Source organism: Prosopis cineraria, unplaced genomic scaffold (assembly GCF_029017545.1).
Source record: "Prosopis cineraria cultivar Desert tree isolate PC_DT_omini unplaced genomic scaffold, ASM2901754v1 PC9, whole genome shotgun sequence".
In the NCBI taxonomy this organism is placed as follows: domain Eukaryota; kingdom Viridiplantae; phylum Streptophyta; class Magnoliopsida; order Fabales; family Fabaceae; genus Prosopis; species Prosopis cineraria.
In genome coordinates this window covers 28,316,541-28,337,909 of record NW_026555340.1, presented here as the reverse complement: position 1 = coordinate 28,337,909, position 21,369 = coordinate 28,316,541, and the positions used below count along the sequence as shown (strand labels likewise).

Sequence of the window (21,369 nt, the reverse complement as noted above, 5' to 3'; positions counted from 1 at the left end):
TCAATGAGCCCTTCCTCTGTGGGGTATTGCACCCTATTTGGCATGTTGGAATGAATTTTTCTTTCTTTCTTTTTCAAATTAAGGGGGGCAAACTAAGCTTGATCACAAGAGTCAACAGTTCAGGGAGACGAGGCTCCTACCCTGTGAATACAAATTAACACAATATGGAGTAACATCAAATAGGAAATGTAAGAGGGGCTGGGATGAGCACTTCTAGCGATATCTTATAGTGTAGCCAATGTGGAACGAATGGCATGAATAGTTGGTCAAAGTGGGTGGTAAGGGTGGACCACCTCTGAATATGATAACACTTCGTCTGTGGCATGCTTTGTGACCAGCATGAATGGCGAGGAGTTCTGCTTCTGTGCAAGAGACATTACCCAAAGCTCGGTGGAAGCAGAGTCTCCAATTAAACCACCACACGCATGGTGGTGTTCTCTGACTGATGCATCGACATCCATCCTGTAGGATCCAGCTGGAGGGGGTGTCCAACGAGTCTCATCTCTAAGTTGAAAGATGTGGTTCTAGAAAGTGTTGACTTGCTGCATTTCCAAGCTTGTGAAGGCAAAGGCTAAAGATAACGTGCGAGCGAATCGGTAAGCCTTCGAAGACTGCTTTGCATCTTGATGTCCAGAGGAGCCAGCATATGGTGCTAAAGACCATGATCCAGGGCCAGCGAGAGAAACAGTTAATGTTCTTTCTAGCGTAGAGATTATTCTTGATCCAAACCTGTAAACCACCACAGAAAAAAGAAATATTAATGTTCGTACGAAACAGGAACGAATTTCGATAGGTTGGAAATAGAAATGGGAAAAGAACAGTTGTGCAGGGTTTTAATAGTATGTTTGGCAGGGAGCAATATTTGAATGGAATGCTTTCATTAACTTTTTTTTCATAATTACCTTGGAAAAAAAATTATTCCGTAGCTATTTGCTCATGGATATCCTTGGTACAAACCAAAGTAAAGGTTTTTTTTTACATGTAGAAACAAAATAAATGGAGTGGGGATTTTCGTTCCATTTTTATTGAATTTGTCACGGATAACAAAAATAATAAATGTATATTTTTGCAAAAGTAAAAACGAAAACGAAAATTAAAATTAAGATAACAAACGTGTGTGTTTGAATCAACGAGTCAAATTAGTTGACAATTCTTTAAAAAGTAAAATAAAAGGAAGTTTATCTTGATAATTATTTAAATTTGAAAAAAAAATCCTAATTAAATCTCTAGATGGTATTTTAAAGTATCGGTGTAGATTTAGAATGTTCTTATTCTTTTGCCTTCAACTCAACTTTTTTTCATTTTCATTTAATAGATCTTTGAAATATGCATCGAAATGAGTAGTCATATGCCCAAAATGATCTAGTGACTAAAAATATCCGAAGTGCTACAATTTTAAATTTTTCCATCATATAATAAGAAACCGCTCTATTTAAAAGTAATGAATAATATGGCTAACCTTGAATTTACGTGCAAAGCATAAACTCAATCTAATTATGACCCTATTTTTTATTGGATCAAAAATAACTTGCCAAGATTTATATTAAACTGAGCTGAAACCAACCTAACCCAGTACATTCATAAATATGAAATGAAATCGGAATCAATTTAAGATCTTGACAACCAGCTTGTATACACTATACACAGGGAGTAAAAGCCACGTTTTTCAGAAAAATTAATAATCATGCCCTACCTCTATCAAACTATTACCCGAATCCTTCTTCCTCAACCCCATAATCTTCATTCCTTCCCTTAGTTCTTGTACATCACGCCATCCTTCCATAGCTGCGTGGGAATTAGACAGTAGCACATAATCTTCAACACTTTTAGGCCCAGCTTCGTGAAAAATCTTTGCAACACGATTTGCTAGCTCCATATTACTTTGCTTTTGACATGCTCCTACCAGCATTCTCCTCACCACAATATCTGGTTTTAATGGCATTGCCTTAGCAAAGTCCAATGCCTCTTTCACTAGCCCCGCCCTGCATAGAAGATCCACAATACTTCCACAGTGCTCCATCCATGGCTCTATATAATAATCATCAATCATTGATTCAAAACATTTCAATCCCTCATCCACTAAACCTGCATGGCTACAAGCAGTTAAGATGCTGAGGAAGATGACACCATCTGGTTTAAACCCTTCTCTCTGCATCTGGCAGAACCGGACTAATGCCGGTATGCCATGTCCATGCCTTGCTAACCCATTAATGATTGTAGTCCAAGAGACTAGAGTTTTCTGCACCATTCCATCAAAAATTTGGCAGGCCTTCCTCATATTACCACATTTGGCATGCATGTCCATTAGAGCATTTGCAATAGAGTGATTCTCTTTACTAATCATGTTCTTCTGTAGATAGTCTTCAATCTGTAGTCCAAGTTCAAAGCGTCCCAATTTGGAGCACATTGAAATTAACTGTAACACGGTAACCTCATCTGGTCTCATGTTTTCAGATACCATCTTGGTGAACAAATTCAATGCCTCACGTGGACAGTTGTTATCAACATAACCCTTGATCATTGATGTCCACGAAATCACATTTCTTGAAGACATCAATTGAAAGATGAGGAGGGCTTTTGAAAGATCTCCACAATTTGAATACATTCCAACCAACGCATTGCTGAGAAAAATATCAAAATGGCCGAGATTTCTGATCACATAACCATGGACTACTCTGCCCTCTTTCAATGCTTTCATCGAAGAGCAAGAAGAAAGAACACTTGCTGCAGTGACCTCATTGGGCAGAACATTGTTCATGACCATATCTTGCAAACCTTGAAGTGCTTTCAAAGGGAAACCCTTTCGAGCATATAAAGCAATAAGGGAGTTCCACATAACCAAATCTCTTTGGGGCATTTCATCGAACATTTGTTCCGCGTAAAAAATCCTATCGTGAGACGCATACATCTGCATAATGGCAGTTCGGATTATGAGCTCATGCAAGAATCCCAGTTTGTACACTTGAGCGTGCAACTGTTCCCCTTGAATTATGTTAATCTCGCACGATTTGATTGCAAATAGAAGGGTATAACCATCAACCACGAAAGCTCTTCTTCGTAAGAGGGAATAAACTGAAAAGGCTTCTTCCGGTCTATTTGCCTCCAAATAACCTCTGGAGATTGTGTTCCAAGTGTAAGTATCAAGACCATGAATACCATCAGCGATTACACGGGCCATAGAAGTAGTGCCCGGAAGGGAACTCAGGGCCAAAGAGGCAACAAGTTTGCTTGCTATAGAGCGCTTTTGGATGAGACCTGAAATGATCGAAAGAGCAAGAATTTGGTTGAGTTGACGCTTCCCTGTGTATCTTTGCAATAGGAAAAAAAAGCTTTCATATCTTGGTAGTTGAGTAATTCGAGTGGGAATGCTTGGACTAGAAATTGATTTTCCCAACATCTCCGTATATCTTAGAAGAATGTCTACCAGAGTCTCTTAGCATTTTGAGAGAACATGGAGTATAAGAGTACAAAGAAGGCGGGGAAAAATGAGAATGTCAAAGAGGTTGAATGTGTTGGACATTAGATTAGTGATCATTTCAATAGAATTAGTTAATTAATTGATTCTCTCATGAATTCTTTGCTCAAATAAGACGGCGGGAAATACAAGTAAAAAAATTGAAACAAATAATTTTAAACTCTTATTAAAAAAGATGGAGAAATTAAAGTAAACAATTACAAAAATTATTGTCCAAAATATTTTCATTAACAACATTTTTAAAAACTTAATAAATGATAAATTATAATAGTATCGCGTCATTTATATAGTCGATCTCATTTAATAAAATAAAATTTAATATTATTGTTGTTGTATAAATTTCTTGGATAAGTCAACTTGCCTCCCTTATTTCTATGCCTCATCCTTCCGCGCAAGGGCCATGCTAATCTTTTTAGTTGACTTTGTGATAATATAAAACTGGTTGGACTTGGCATTTTGCCCGACTGATCTTAAACATCATATTATACTTTCATAAAGCACATGAAACGTTTCGATATGATAAATATGATATTATTTTAATTTTTAATCTTTTGGCTTCCACTAGATAGTATCATCAATTCAACTCATAACGGTCTCTAACTCAATGAATTCCACATGTGATTCACAAATTCTTCTATAATTATTTTGACTAATTTATTGGGATATTCTCAGCACATGATATATGTTTGAATTAATATACTATTAAGCGCCAGAAGGTATTAGAAGGTGTTTCTTTCTTGTTTTTTTTTTGGCCAAAAAGGAATTTGAGGGTGTCGATGTCATGAGAATAGAAGAATCATTAAATATTGAATTGAGAAAAAATTATATAGTATGCATTTATTTAATTTATAAGAATATAAATTATCAAATCCATCAAATTTTTTGGGCCAACAAATCCACCAATTATAAGAAATTAAATATGCTAATCAATTAAAATAACATTACATAAAATTTTATCTAGATGACTTGAAGCATTTTAATTGGATAAATTATAGATAACGTAATGCACTCAATCTACTTAATAATTTCTTTATATATTTAAATACTGGAAAATTCAAAATTAATTACTAATGTATGTATCGAAGATCAATTAACATCATTTAGAAATGTTATAACCTTGTGTCAGCATATGCCATAAACTGAAATTAAATTTCTTGTCATTGAACAATTACGACGGGCTCTTATTCTAGCAATGCAGAAACTGAGACCTAATCCTAATTGGGATTGGCTTTTCTCCTTCACAGAGGAGCGCAGAAGAGAGAATTTTACAAATTCGGACATTGAATTTGGTAATTTAAATATGATAATTTTTAAAAATATAAATTTAATTTGGATGGTTAAAATTTGTAATAGATCAGTAATGCGAAGAAACCCTTTTCCTCCTAATTGATATGATACGCACCTTGGTACTCAGGATATCTCCAAGACCAAATTTGTGCATCTACAGGTGCACGTAAAACTCCTCAAAACTCCCATATAGGACTATCAGGCTATCCTACTAACACAACCCTACAAAAAGGGGATGTACTTTAATATCACCCCCCTTGGGATCTCAAAGACGGCAATGGAAATCTCACAGCGTTGTCACTTGGGAGACTAGATAGAAACTTGCTCTCTGTATGAACATTCGCCAAAGGTGAGCTCCCGGTGGCGAAAGGGACAGACCTCCGGCTCTGCTTGGCTAATCTGTAGATTGATAGCTATTCTAATATAGCCACAACCTCAGACATTCGGGTTATGATTTTAGCCTCACTAATGCACTGTAATGCAAGGATTGCAACAACATAAGCGGCCCTCTGTGGGTACTTCCCTTTTAACTTGGTGTCCATAATCCTGAAGAGCTTTCTCTTATCACCCAAAAAGGATGATTTTGCCCATTCTACCAAATTTTGTTCCACTCTAGATTTTATTTTGTCAATGACACAACACCCAGATAGTAGCTCCAAAAGCACAACCCTGAAGCTATAAACATCACACCTTGTAGTTAGCCGACCTGCTCAATGTTTATTTTGGCATCAGATGCAAGGAAAAACATAGCATTGATATGACATCTTAAAAAGGATGAAGTTTATGAACCGAAGTTCAAGGAGTGAAAGTGGATTTTGTTGGTGAAAATGGTAATATGCTAATGATTAACGGATTTAAAACTCCAAGTGATCATTGATAAGCGAAAAATGATACGGATGTCACTTAAGGGTTACGAATGGACAACAAGATTATTATATGGGAATAAAATTAGATGACACAAATAGATAGACTCGGACTAGAGACTAAAGAGATGGAATTATAGAAAGCGTTATCTTTGATAACTCTAGAAACTAGGTTCATTGCCTCAATGAATAAGAAAAGTGATTTTGGTAAGGTCAGATTCTATAATATATCACTCTGAATCCTCTGCAGAAATGCCATAGTTCAGTAAGATAGACTGTGATGCATAAAAGTAAAAATGTGTATAGCGCCCACTTCCTCTCTTCACACACATCCTTTTTAATCTTTTATTTTCTTCATTTATTTTTTACTTCACTACATGCAATAACTAAATCAAAGACCCAAGATTATTGGACCAGCTAAAAAAAGAAAACAAAGCTATAAGCCAATAAGCTCCACAACGACAAAAGAATCAGAGTTCACTACACCCAAAAGTAGTTTATACAAAGACAATTATATGTAAATGGAAACTGTCAAAGTTTAGGTGTTGATCTTTACGTCAGTTTATATGCCATCTCCCATCCAAACCTTAAATTTATCTTATTGTCTAGTTGAAACAGAAATTTGAGAGATATTCGCTAAAACATTGATTTAGAATTTCTGTTAGTAATCTTGGCAAAAGAACCTTAAAGGTTTGTGCCAAAAAGCTTGACAATACAAATCATGCAAAAATTATACCTATGACAATATACTCAGTAGCAGCATAGTTGTGAGTGCCCATGACTTGAGTTGAAACATGAGAACGATTACTAGTTAGTCCTGCTTTAGCCAACCCAAACTCTATGAGTTTTGCATTAAATCCCTGCATTTGTAGACAACCCATATTCAATGTATCGTACAGAGGATGTGACATTGAAGTTACTATTCTTCATTCTAAGTTATTTTCTTATCTTTTTTTTTAAACTAATATTATTGCCTTCCCTCATTGTTGGTAGAGGAGGGTTATGTATGCCAATCCCTTCATGTTTTACAAATATCCTTCACCAAATACCATAGTATGGAAAGCATGCACTGCTCAGCCAACTTACCGAATCTAATAATACATTTGAAGGCTTAAAATCACGGTAGATAACTTGTCGATTAGAATCATGTAGAAGGCAAGACCTCAAGCTGCATCAATGGCAACTTTGATCCTTGTTGCCCATGAAAGTGACTATGAGATCTCTGCAAGCAAAAGTTCTAAAGTTGGTGAACACACAATTTTGTGGAAACTTTGGTGCCAAATAAAAGATAATTTCTAACAAACTAGATAGCTTAAAATACAGTTATAACCAAAGTACAGCCAAGTAAAAAGTGTATTATTCTCTAAAAAATATTCTACAAGCATCCACATACTGCGAAATAGATAGTTCTCCAAGCTGCCTTTAGGCATATATTCATGTACTAGAAGTCGGTTTTTCCATCTAGGCAATATCTAATAGGTTTAACTAGATTTAGATGATGAAGTTGGCTAAGATAGTTGATTTCAAACTGTACATGAAGAAATTTATGATGTTTCATTATTTCAAGGAAAAGCAGCTGGATTAAGTGTTAAGAAAAGTAACTTACCAACCACTCCTTATGCCCTTGAAAACCTTCAGGTTTCAACTTCTTCACGGCCACAGCCATTCCAGATCTAGGCTTGGTAGTACCTAAGGATTGCTCGTCAATCCAACCCTTGTGGACATCACTAAAGCCCCCTTTATCTTATTAGACTGTGAGGACCAAAGTTTCTAGTAGCATTCTTAAGTTCATTAAACGTGAAGGCCTTTAAATTTGGTGAGGAAAGTATATCACCTTCAAATCTTGGAGCACAAAGAGTCTGAGATTTATCTTTGTTGTTGTATTCAAACCCCAGTTGGCTTAGATAGGAATGGGTGCTTCTACCAGGAACTTTTAAAGCATCTGTAAATGATTTTTTATTTGATTGAAAGAAGAAGTTTTGGTAAAAGAAAGAGAAGAGCATGATGTAAAATTCCTTACTATTAAACAGAATTAACCAAACAAACTCATGGTAATTAAAGGATTAACCCAATTAGGAGATTACCAAGTTTTATTTTCAAAATAAGGGATTCCAAGTTTTTAAAATCAAAATGAGTTTAAATCATTCACAATCTCTTATATCAGAGTAAAAATAAGTTACAGAAGTATAAGATATCTCAGAGGAGTGAAAAAGAATGCAAACAAGTAAAGAACTACTCATTTGTTGCATGACAAGGTAATGCATCGTGGCTTATGCACGTCGTGCCGTAATAGCTCAAGCAGCCATGCACCGCAACGTGTTGCACACATTTGACAGCAAATTACACTGTCATTTGACAGTAGAATTAGGGAACTTTCGATGCTTCTCGATTCTCCATCCTACGTCTGAATGACATGATTTAAATGTCTATGAAAAAAACTTTTTATAAACTAGATAATGGCATAAGTTTTACTTCCAAAACAAGTCACACTAGAAAGTTAGACACCCAAATATATTTTTATCACTTTTTACAACTTTCACATAAAAAAGGTGTTCAAAACCCACAACGAGTGTCAATAGCCATTTCTAATACCCAAACCGTACTCATTAGACCTAGGACTATCGACACAACATGTCACACATACTTAATTATCAATATAAGACAAAATCACTTCTCAACCCCTTTTCTACTAAAAACGAAAGGGGGAGGTAGTTTCCTTACATTTACTCATAAATCGAACATGACATGTTTAAAATATTATTTATACACTTGCACTAGTATTTTTACCTTATTGACATATATTTCTCATCATACACAATTATTAAGGGATCAAAATATATTTTAGATAATTGCTACAATAAAATAGTACAAGTGTGATAGTATGCAACCTAAAATTGGTAGAATATTCTATTACACAAAATCAAACATAATTTTAGAGGCATACAATAGGAATAAACTAATTCTTAGGCTCTTGAGTCTTCTCCCTCTCTACACCAAAGCTAGAGCTTGTAAAGTTAAATGGAATAGGGGAGTCTAGCCACTCAGTAATAAAGGTAAAACCTATCCTATGCAATTATATATCAATTGTAAATTAAACACATGCATAAGGAATCAAGTTTTTAAAACATGCTTTAGTACATATTAGCACATTTTCATCTCACATATGCTAGAAACATAATCACAAGACATTCAGACATATGACCATGACCCAATATATCATAGGACTTGCCACAACTCAAAACATGTAACATGTCATAAGTTTACATAAGCAATAATCAACTAACCTTATACCTTCTTTATTTCCTCTAACTGAAATCATGGACTATAATACTAAATAAGGCTCCGTCTGTGTAACTAGACTACCTAAGCTCACCAATTGTGAGGTATAACTCAGTCAAAGATCACATAACTCACTCTCGAACCACGGCTTACCCCACTCTCAAATCTCTAAGGTATCATATTCCTTAAGTTATTCTCCTTGATAAATTGGTGGAGAAAGTTAGATTCTAGTTCCTTAACAAACTATGGCACAATCTCTCAACAAACCATAGGACAAGACTATGCCCCATACATCGAAGAGCAGCTTAAATACTATATAAATTTTTTTCTACTCTCAATCCCTAGGCAAACTCCCACCTATTAATCATGCCATAGATAATACTTGCTCAATTTTTACAATCTCAATTATTCAATATTAAATTTAACAAATTGGGCTTATGATCGTGTAATACCCAAGTAAGCATCAATTATTATTTTCACTTACATCAAATAAAACCCATTATTTACAATCTCATTATCAATCACTCATCCAAACCACATTATAAAGATGCAAATCATTTTGCAATTATTTTTTACATGTTTAATACACATTAAAGCAATCATGTAAATACCAAGTTTCAATCCATGTTACACCATTCCCAAGGCACAATTCACAAACTAAACACATAAATTACATCATATAGCAATTAACATATAATTACTCAAAATAGGGTTTCCCCTGTTACCTCAAACCTTTAAGAGGTCAAAGATTTACTCTTCAATATAGACCATATATCATCTTTCAATATCAAACCCTAACTAAAAACTCATAAATGTGGAAGAGATAGAGAAGAATAGAGTCTAGGGCACTTATCTCAAGTATTTCTAACTTCAAAATACTCCCAATGCCGTTAAAAAATAAACCCTAGCAGAGCTTGGCATGCCTTCTTCATTTTCTCCTTTCTTTCCTCTCTATTTCTATCTTAGTTCGTGACTAATATGCTATAAAAAATAGAGGTACGCCACGGCTCATGGAACAAAGAGGCCCCCTTCTCACATCAGCTATGTCTATGCACTGCAGTGTGTGACACAACAATACTGACCTTTTATTTTCTTCTCCTTTTGATGCCCGGTTGACCTGACTTGATACCGGACCCACAATTAAGGCTGAAACATAATCGAATATGTTATTAGACCTCCTAAGTCACACACCACCTCAACTTACTTAATTATCCTAATTAAGCTTAATTAATCAAGGAATTAAAATTCAGGATGTTACACATGATATACAAAGGTGTGCAAAAGGAATCAAGACTAGTGAAAAGAATAGGAATATATAGTGTAAGGAGAATATTCATCAGTTCAGAAGAAGAGACGATCAAACAAGAGAGTTTTTCAGTATCTTGCTATTGCTCAAGTTGTCTTTTCCATACCAAATATCTTTATAGAGATAAGCACAAGCATTCAGTTCAACTGCTTGTTTGTTACTGTTCAGTGAATAAGGAGTGATTGGTAGAGATGGTATTGATTCCAAACCCCACAAAATTAGATCGTGTAAAGATGTATTCCAAATTTGACATAAAAAATGTTATCGTAGAAAACAATAATGAATGTTGTTGACCTTCGATTGAGAGAGTCATGTCCCAAATAACCATCTCACAAGATTACAGAGAACTAAGTCCCTATAAACCTATATCAGAATCTCATACTTTCCATTTTAGACTCAAGTATCATATATTGATCTATAAGGTACTATTTTTTCGATGGTCAGCCACAAAGAGAAAAAAAATGCAAGAACTAGGTCCTAAAAACAAAGAAAGAAAGAAACAAGAAGGAGGAGCACTTTAAATTAACATTGAGAAAATAAAAAAATTGAATATGTATATACATTACTCAAAACAAACTTGAAAAAAAGATAATGATAGAATAGGGAACTATTCCCATTTCCCATGCCAAAGGCAAAATTTAGCTTGCAAAGATGAAGGCATTGGAAGGCATCACCTTTATAATGCATGTAATGGTATAAACATGAGAAAAAGAAAATAGGCCTAAAAGAGGTTGTCAAAAAAGATGGACCATAAGTCTGGAGAAACTACAAGCGTAATCAACCCTAGGACGAGACCCCAAGCAATTTTCCATAAGAGGAAAGAACCCACTTGAAATCCACACAAGAAATATTCAATCCAACTTTAATATATTTGATATTGCTATAAGAAATTTAATTATTTTGGGTTACCATTCCCTGTATTCTGTCTTTCTCCCCCAATGGTCCAAGAGAAGAATAAAAAGGTAAAGATGACCAAAATATGATTTTGCAAATATATTTTTTGTTAGAGACATTTGAAATTTTAGATAAAGATGTGAAATGGCAAAGAGACAAGTTTTGATTGTCTCGTAGGCGATAAACCAGAGGCCAGTGTACAGACATCCTCGATAGTCGATGGAGGGGAGGGAGAATAAATGTGATTCTTTCTACAACGTAAATGCCATTCTACATTATCATACTTACAGGCGCTTTAGTTGTCTAGGACGGTTAATTTGGAGGCATGTGATATTAAACAGAATGATTTTCTTGTGGAGGATTGGAAGTAGAATTAAATTAAACAGAATACTTTTCTTGTTCGTTGCATAAGGTGCATGCATGTTTTCCAATGTAATTGAGATTCTGAAATCCTTGCTTCTCACCAATCTCCATGTAAATTCCTACCTTGTATTACAAAATAAAATTATTCCTTTTCTCAGTACTATTATATATATAAACAAATTTATTTTTATATTTATACGTACTCTTTCCTATTTTTATTATAAGGTACTCATATTTATCTCATCAAAATTAAGAAAAGATGTTTTAGTTATTACTTTTGTCTAAAAATAAAATAAACTTTTAATTTTATTCATATCTAAATAAAAGTTTAAATTTGTATTATAATATATCTCATCGTCAATAAATTTAAATAGGGATAATGTTAAAAAAATATAATATGTTATAAGTAAGCAACAAATTTATCAGCTCTACTTGCATCATGCATAACATATTGACAACTTAAGCTTTAACTATTAACAACATATCTTGTCATTTCATAATAGATTTGTCAGCTGTTTTTTTATAACAGATTTATCAACTCAATCTAAATCATATAGAATATATTGATAACTACTCATAGTATATTGACAACTCACACTTAAGCTATTAATAACACATTTTGCCATTTCATAATAGATTTATCAACTTAACCTACTTTTTATAACAGATTTATTAGCTCAACCTGAACCACACAGAACACATTGATAACTACTCACAGCATATTGACAACTTCATTAGCAACATATCTTGCCATTTGATAACAAATTTATCAACTCAACCAAGTAGCACTATAATTTTGAATATACCATTACAAATGCAAGGCTTGTGATGGCTTACCACATATATACCACACAAAGAGAGAGAAAGAGACCATTCAAACCAATATACTCATAAAGAGAGAAAGAAACAACCTACATGGCTTTATTCGACCAACAAACAATAAAAGATTGAATTAAATGATTAGCAAAGAACATGTGCAAATTGATCTTATCATTTACCTTACTCGATACAGTCACAGTAATAGTAAAATTGAAGGTCAAAGCTAGGCTTTTCTTCCTTGACGAACTCTTATAGTTGCAAACACCGAGCACACTTAGAAGATCAAAGATGAAGTAATGTGGGATCGAAGGATAACAGTGGGTTCACATTTTAGCTATAAAATGATGCTATTTGGCTCATTTTTTGAAGACAATCGCGAAAGCTCAGCTCATTACCTCTATTGTGCAAAAATGGCTTTTCTTTCTTCATTCTTTCCTTTTAATTCAGTTAGGGCAAATGAATAATTTTACTTACAAAACAAAGGATCAAGGGACTGTAGAATAATTTCTCTATTTTGTGGGACGTGGCTATATTTAAGTTTCCTCTGCAGGATCTAATTATAATTTTCTTTTTTTTAATTTCCGCCATGAAAATGTAATAAAATTACATATATAGAAAGGAGAATCACATCCAAGGACCTCTAAAAAAAATTATTCACAAACAATGACTAAGACGGAACGAATTATTATTAAAATGAGAATATGATTTATTTTTTCTTAAATGAAACTTATTGTTAGTCCTTACCTGTAAATAATTTTTTTAGGGGTCCTTAAATGTGACTCTCCTTATATAGAAAACACTGAACAAGGTTAAAATATCGATCGCTATTTAATGGCCATATCATGATTCAACCATTAAACAAATCATAAATAAGGTTTTCTGTTATAACATATTTCTAACCACCATATCAGAATAGAGAAAGGATGATTAAATTCTTAATTTTGTCCAAAAAATAAATTTATAATTTTTTTATTACTTATGGGTATCATTTTATTTAAGGTAAATATGCCTGAAGCACGGTTGGATATTCAATAAATCAATGTAAACTTCTAGTTTTACCTATATTTATATAAAAAAATTAAATTTGCATTACACTCTCACTCATAATTAGTAAGTTTAAAGATGGGTAATATTAAAAAATATAATCAATACCTCACCAAGTTATATTAAAAACCATCAATCTCTTTTAAAAAATATCTTGTAATAAGGACTAGAAGGAGTATAGTTAAGTAGGCAATATCTATCAATATTTTATAGTTTTTATTCATGATATAAGTATATATGTGTACTTATTTTAGCTCCTTTTATACTAAGAACTCACAGGGCTAAAAAAGAGATCATGACCACATTTTTCAAATGTGCGACCATTAAGATTGTGTTCCGCAAATTATGCATATGAACGTTTTGCATAGCTCGTGCTAACTAAAACTAAAATGAATCAAATTTTGTTTGGTTAATAATACCATGTCAATATGTCAATAGACAGGTGTGTATGAGATAAAAGTTATATAACACTATTTATGATTTATGAATGGCACAGTATATCATTATTCAGATTCTGCAGAACCCTGCAGGAAAAAAAAGAGACTAATTTATAGAAAAGCAAATAGTCATTCACCGAGAATTCAAATGCAACGGTACCCTAGATTTCCACTCTCTCTCTCTCTCTCTCTCTCTCTCTCTCTCTCTCTCTCTCTCTCTGCACCATTTTCGGTTAAAGGTGTTTTTTTTTTTTTTTTTTTTTCGGTAGTCGACAAGAGGAAGTCGGAAATTCAATATGGTGTGTGGTACCCAATATTAGGTACGTTGGGTCATATATGGGCCTTCATCGCCTGAATTGGCTTGTTGCTTTACCTGCTTGAAGAAAAAGAAATACAAGTCATGAAACTGATTCGTTTAAAAATTAAATCAAAGAAAACTTTATTATTAGGTAACCGATAAGTATTTTGATAAAGTATTCTTTAATGAAGCTTTGTCCATAGGATGAGTACTCCTATAACCTCTATCCACCCACATTCTGACTAAATCGCCCTTCCCCACTTGATTAGTCACAGTAATCATGCACGTTCTTTGATTCATTGTGATTTACAGGGTATTTTTAACTAATCTTTTAAAAAAAAAAAAAAAGCAAAGAGGGATTTTTTAACTAATTTTTAATTTCAATAAAGTAGTCAACATCATTAAAAAAAACTATATACTCCTTTTATGTCTGCCCTTATTTAATAAAATAATTTAATCACAAACAAATATGAAAATTTCATTAATTTTAAATATTTATTAAGGAATTTTTTTTAAAATCCCTTTAATTATTCCAAACAAAACACCAAAATGTATTATCTTTTTTAAACATAACATGTCTTAAAGAAAGTGCCTCACAATTTTAAACAATATAGAGAATGACCTTGACTATTTGGTACTCCCTCTGTTTCAAATATAAGGTGGGTTTTGTAAAATTTCATGTTTCAATAATAGAAAGGGCACTTCTTGAAGTTTTGCGAGCAATTAATAATTCTTAATGTAAAATGCTTCTGGAAGATTATCAAAGTTACTCACCCCTTATCTGACACGTTGATAATGCGTTAGTTAATAAGTTAATTCTTTATAAAAAGATAACGGTATCTGCAAAGACAGAAGGGAGGCCGGAAACAAACATGGATCGTTGGATTATTGGAATGGTTAGAATTATGCCACGTGGCATATGGCAATCATGTCAAAGGCGTGGGCAATATTTGAAGATGATTGTCTAGTCTAGCTGTAACACGCAACACTATCACGTTACAACGCAAAGCATGAGAGAGAAGATGTGAAGTGCGGGAGTGAGATAACGTGAACTTTGGCGGACAAAAGGGCAGAATACATTTATTCCCAGAGGCACTCAGGGATAATGATAGTCGGTATCACACCACACACCATTTTAATTTTAATTAATATTCTTCTCTGTTTTATTTTATTTTATTCCATAGTTTCTCTCCACCATCGCAAGTCGGAACTTGTTCTCGCTTTCTTATTCCCTCCGTGTTCGAATTTTTTTCCTTTCCCTTTCCCTTTTTGTTTTGTCTCTGTCTTTCTTTCTCTGTTTTTGGTTTTTTGGGTATTTTCCCGTCATTCTTAGCTAATTTTGAACCTGAATGTCTCCTGTATTTTTTCCTGTGTTATACCGCCGCTGCAATACATCCAAGGATGTAATGATTAGATATTTTTTGTGAATATTTTAATAACTCAAATATGTTTTTAATAACTCAAAAATTGGTGGAAATCTTATTGACTGCGAGGTGAATGGTGGTGTTATGAGAAGAGACTAGAGCAACAGTGGATTGGCGAATATTTCAAAAGTAATGTTGGGAAATATTTTATTTCATTGTGAAATATGGCAAGGGAATAAAGTGAAACAGTGGTAAACAAAAGCGGGGTATATTATTATGATAATTACTCTTTTTATCCTAAATTATAAGACACTTTTAAGTTAAATCTCACATATTAATAAAATTTATTAAATACATGTTACAACCTTATTTTGTAAGACAGAAATATAAATTTTTAAAAATATTATTTATTTAATACTTTATTGATGAAAGAATATTAAAAAGAGAGAATAAATGAGAAAGATAATATTAAAAAAATTTTGTTAGTAAAACTTTATTTTTATTAAAATATTTTATATTTTAAAATTTTAAATTGTTTTTAAAAATATTTTATAATTTAAAATAAAAGCAGAATAAAATAAGGGAAATGATAGGCTGGGGCGGGATGAAAGGTAGCCTTCATGGATGATTAATAAGTGCACGGAAACGTGTTGGGCATAGAGTTTAAAGCTGTAATAATCACGTCGACGTGACTGTACTGTACGCATCACGATCGATATTTATTGTTTTTTTTTTTTTTTGAGCAGAAGATATTTATTGTTATTAGAATAAAAAAAATTAATCTTTTAATTTTTTAATTTTTAAGTCATTTATAACTCAATTTTTTAACTATGACTCGTTGTCACTCAATCTCTTAATTATGACTCACTAATAACTCAATCCCTCAACTTTTAAATCACTTACAAATTAATCCCTTAATTTTTATTAATTTTTTTATGTTAGCTTATATCTCACATCAATGAACAAGATGAGGGTATTTTAAAATAATATATGAATATTTTTTATCCCTCTTATTTGATAAAAAAATTTTAAACAAAAATTAAAAAATAAGGACTGAGTTATTGGTGAATCAAAAGTTGAGGGATTGAGTCGCAATGAGTTATAGTTGAGAAACTAAGTCATTACGAGTCATATTTATTGTTATTAGAATAAATTAGACTCCCTCTCATTTAAAATATAAACATTTTCTTTTAATTAATTTTAATTTAAAATATAAATAATTTAATATTATTGATCTAAATATTTATGTAAGTGTATTTCTCACTCATCATAAAGTACTTTAATAGTTTAAACTAGGAATAAAAAAAAATATACTCCCCCTATTAAAAAATATAAGACATTTTTAATCAAATTTTATCTCTAATAAAGTTATCTACTTTTAAACTAATTATATCTTTTCACATTTATCCTTATTAAATACCTCATAATAAATATAAAGTCATTATTAATAAGGATACTTTTTTAAAAAAGGCAATGATGACACCTTAAAAGATCAAAAATACCTTATATTTTTAAATATTTAATTTTTTAAAAAATACCTTACATTTTTTAACAAAAGGAGTATAGTCTTATGGGAATAGAGACTTTATTGATATGTGAATTTTTTTTAAAAGCTGTTTATATTTTAAATTGAAAGGAGTATACTTTAGATCCTCGCTTTTAAACTTTTTTTAAATTTGAAAGCATCAATTTAAATAAAAAGAACTCTATAATTTTGACAAAAAAAAAACACAAAATTTGTTCACTTTACCATTTATTTGCACTCAAATTGTGAATTTGAAGATTCAAGTTCAAGTTAACTTAATTGGCTTTAAAATAATTCAAAAAAAATTTATGAAACCTTAAACATTAAGTCAAAACCATCCACACTCCACCCATGATGAATAATTATGATAGAGGAAGTAGTTTCTAAATTCAAGAAAACTGATGATCATGAGGCTTCGACACCAAGCCAGATCATTTGTGAATAGAAAAACCATCTCTCAACAATTTTTATCGGCATCAACAAACCATCAATCAAATTTTCAAACTCCACGTCTGTTACTTTATTTTATTTTTTCTTTTATTATGTAATTTTAGTTTTTATTTTTTATTGTATAGTCGGCATAGCCCTACCATCTTTTTCTTTAATTAATATATCTATACTCTTCTACATCTATATTAATTTTTTCACTTTACATTTTCGCATTCTATGATAAGAAAATTTAAATTTTATACATTTAATTAAAAGTTAAGTTCATTTATTTTTTTGAGATTCTTTATCTCTAACACGCCCAGTGATATTCTCTTTTTATTTTTGCCTAGCACCATCCACAAAATTTTTTTAATACAAAACAAAGGTCTGGCTTGAATTGTGACGATTCATTTTTTTTTTTTTAAATACTGCCACGTTCAAAATGCCAGGCCCATCATAAATATTCCACATCAAATCCCCCTTTCACTTCAACACTTGCCCGCAATGACTGGTGATGCTTTTTTGTTTTAGTAACTGACTAGCTGATCAATAAATAGTTATAATGTTTAATTTCTATTATTGGACACTTTTTTTAAAAATTAATCCTTAATATAAGATATATGTAAATTTATTTATGATCATTTTTTAATTATATCGTCATTATAAATTTAATTTTATAGGGCGAAGTTAAAAAAATATATTTTGCTTTTAGGGGTTGGGAGAGACTTACTGTGATGATGTGAAAAATAAAGGGGTGATATTGATTGGGCAAGAGAGCGGAGTTGGAAGCATAATACCAAAAAAGGAAAGCGCTTTAAAAGACAGGTAGTCAAGATGACAGATGGAATCCGCACTCCCAAATGCACAAAAAGAATGCCTTTTCATTGCCTCCCAAAGCCTTCCGCTCTTTCTTTATTTCGTGCTTCCCCTCTTCTCCGTAGCGTGCATTTACTCATCACTGCTATGCATCATGCCCAATTTGAAATAAAAAAAATAAAAAAATCCCATATGTGATAAACAAAACCACGTTTTTTAATAAATTTATTAGTTTTAGATTCCAAATCTTATGTACACTTAACTATGTTTAAAATTATTTATTTATATTTTATAAAAAATTTAAAATTAGAAGAGAGACGATTTGAGAGTGAGATTCCAAGCAACAATAGAATATATTCCTTAACCCATAAAGAATGAGATGAAATTAGCATAAGCACTAGCAACAAAACACAGATGAAATGAGAGGTTTAGAGTGACTAAATTTTTAAGTAATTAGTGTGGGTGGAATTTAAAATTATAAAAAAAGTTGTAATAAAAATATTTACAGTTTAATATTTAGAGGCCAAGATGTATGTGCTTATAACATATACTCCCTCCGTTAAAAAATATAAAGCATTTTTAATCAAATTTCACCCTCAATAAAAGTTACCTACTTTCAAACTAACCCTGTCTTTTTATATTTATTCTTATTAAATACCCTACAATAAATATAAAGTCATTATTAATAGGAATATTTTTTGTTTTTAAAAGACAATGATTACATCTCAAAAGACTAAAAATGCTTTACATCTTTTCACATATAATTTTTAAAAAAATATTTTATTTTTTTAAATGGTGGGAGGAAAGGGAAAAAAAAATTGAAAACATAGAAGTTGACAGTCTCCATTAGTCCCTCTTGCGTTGTCAATGTCTGCTGTGCTCCTGCTTTTTTAAACGTATATATTCTTTTCGAATGGGCTGGGGGTGATGGGGAGAAAGAGACACGAGATGCTTTTCTATCGTTAATTAATGTGAAATAGATCCTCGTTGTTATAATTATGGCCAATTGGGTTTTGAGGGTGATTTAATTAGTTGTGCATTATGGATTCAAAAATAAACGCCTGATACTGAAGCCTGCAGCCAGCTAATAGGTAGCTATGAGGTAGCAAGGTTTTGTGGCTGATAAAGCCAGGTCGTTATCAGCTTGTAATGCATACGGAACCACATTCAAATCGCGTGATATTAAATAATTTATTCCTTCTCGTCGAGATCATGGTGCATGGATGTGTGAAATCTTATTCCCAATGCTGCATTGCACACATTTTCCTTTTTCTCTGTCGTCCTGAGAACTCGCCTTCAACAAAGTCACCATCCTGATTAGTTACCACAATTCTTATTCCCGAAAAAGGCCCTGCACATTTCAACACTGCTTTCATCTCATTAAATTTCGCTTCCCCACTCCAGTGTTGCATTTCTTGGACTACACAAGTTAAATTTAATTTAATGGGATTTTGTTTTTTTGCTTTAAGGGAAAACTATTGGATTTATCGAGACTTTACCTTTTTGGGTATCAGGAATCGGCATTGTCAATAGCAGATATTACCTTTTTGATTAGATACTAAAAATAATGGATAAATCTCTTTCAATTACGCTAGTGTTAGTATACATATATGAGAGTTGAGATTCGAACTATTAATCACATATTTGTATTTTAGTGAATGTCTTATATACACTTATTTAATAAGTATTTTAATTATAGTTATAAAGTTTTTTCAACACTTGAAAATTATCAATATATAATTCCTTCAAAAAAAAATTCAAAACAATCAATTAGATTAAAACATTCATTACTTATGATGTCTCATCTAAAAGTTTAAAATTAAATTTTTAATATTATATGATAAAATTATTAACAACTGTTTGATTAATTATCATGTCATGTAAAACACTCATTGAGTGAGTGTGCTTGGACATTGACTGGATCTAAATTCGCTAATTGCTTGCTTAAATGACAGTATAATTTTTACCGCACAAAAAGAGACACATAAAGAAGCAAGAGTTGCTTTCCACTGCGTGGCTGGTTAATTTTCCATGATATGTGGATTTGTTCCACACTTGCACAAGCTTCTATTGTTGTAATTTGGCTAATCATGTCCCACGGCCATACCCAAAAGACACGAGGGTTAAAATCTAGTTGTCTTTTTACTATTTTCTTCTTCTTCTTCTTGTCCTTAGTCTCTCACAACAGACGTACTTTATCATCCCAGGAATTTCTTATTTTTTTTATATGCAGAAACACATTCTTCGTACATGTTATTTAAGAATCCGTTGGATTTACCAAAATATTGTAAAAGCAGTACTATCTTGGAAGTTACGGAAGTACATTTTAACTTGAACCAAGTTACCAGACTCACAGGCATGTGATTATTCATTCTTAGCTAGCTGCTGCTGCGTGTACTGCAAATAGTAGCGGCTTGATTGGAACTTGATATGGCCATGCCCTCATTTCGTTTGACTTACTATTGAATCCGCAACAGTAATTAGTACTACAAGTTTTAATTTTGACAGCGAGTTCTGTTTGTTGCTTTTTTTTTTTTTAAGGTATTATTGATCAAACTTCTGACATAACTCTTAGGCTTTTGTCGGTTAACTATATTACTAAAAACTATTCGACGAGATTATCACACCCAGGAGTTTAGTATGTTCTCTCTTTGTTAAACCGTATCATACATTTAAAAAAAATTAGTTAATTATATTAATTATATTTGAAAGTAAAAAAACTAGATTAAAATATCTTTTATTAATTGTGTTAATTAAATATTTATTAATTATTTTTTATGACTGTGAATGACAAAATTATAAGGAGTAATTTAAAAAATTTATAATGAATACTTATAAAAAAATATGATATTGCTTATATAAAAAATAAATTAAAAATAATAATTTTTTTTTAAATAAAAATAGATGAAATATCTTTTTGTAGCTCTTATCATCCCTCATCTCTTCATCAAGAGGCAGTAAATGATAAGAGAGATTTTGAAATTACTTTCCCTACTCCTTCTAAGGATGAGCATCACGTGCTCATTCTTAAAATGAGATATGGATCATTTAAATTTTTAATTTCAAAAGTCTAGATTTAAAGTATTATTATATTATTATATTTATTAAAATAAAAATTTATAAAAAATAAGGTAATTTTAATAATTTTGTTATTTTTAATTTGATCTAAG

At 31.9% G+C, this 21,369-nt stretch overlaps 1 protein-coding gene and 1 pseudogene across 1 annotated transcript; both read right to left on the bottom strand.

Moving 5' to 3' along the window:
- Positions 1-52: 52 nt before the first annotated feature.
- LOC129320302 (pentatricopeptide repeat-containing protein At4g38010-like) lies at positions 53-3,492 on the bottom strand. Its single transcript, XM_054965690.1, has 2 exons — positions 1,694-3,492; positions 53-729 (listed from the first exon to the last, which is right to left on the bottom strand). Exons 1-2 carry the CDS (start codon positions 3,395-3,397, stop codon positions 505-507), a joined length of 1,929 nt encoding a protein of 642 aa, XP_054821665.1. The 5' UTR covers positions 3,398-3,492; the 3' UTR covers positions 53-504.
- A 1,683-nt stretch (positions 3,493-5,175) lies between these two features.
- LOC129319732 (probable serine/threonine-protein kinase PBL3) lies at positions 5,176-7,628 on the bottom strand (annotated as a pseudogene).
- Between the last annotated feature and the right edge of the window lie 13,741 nt (positions 7,629-21,369).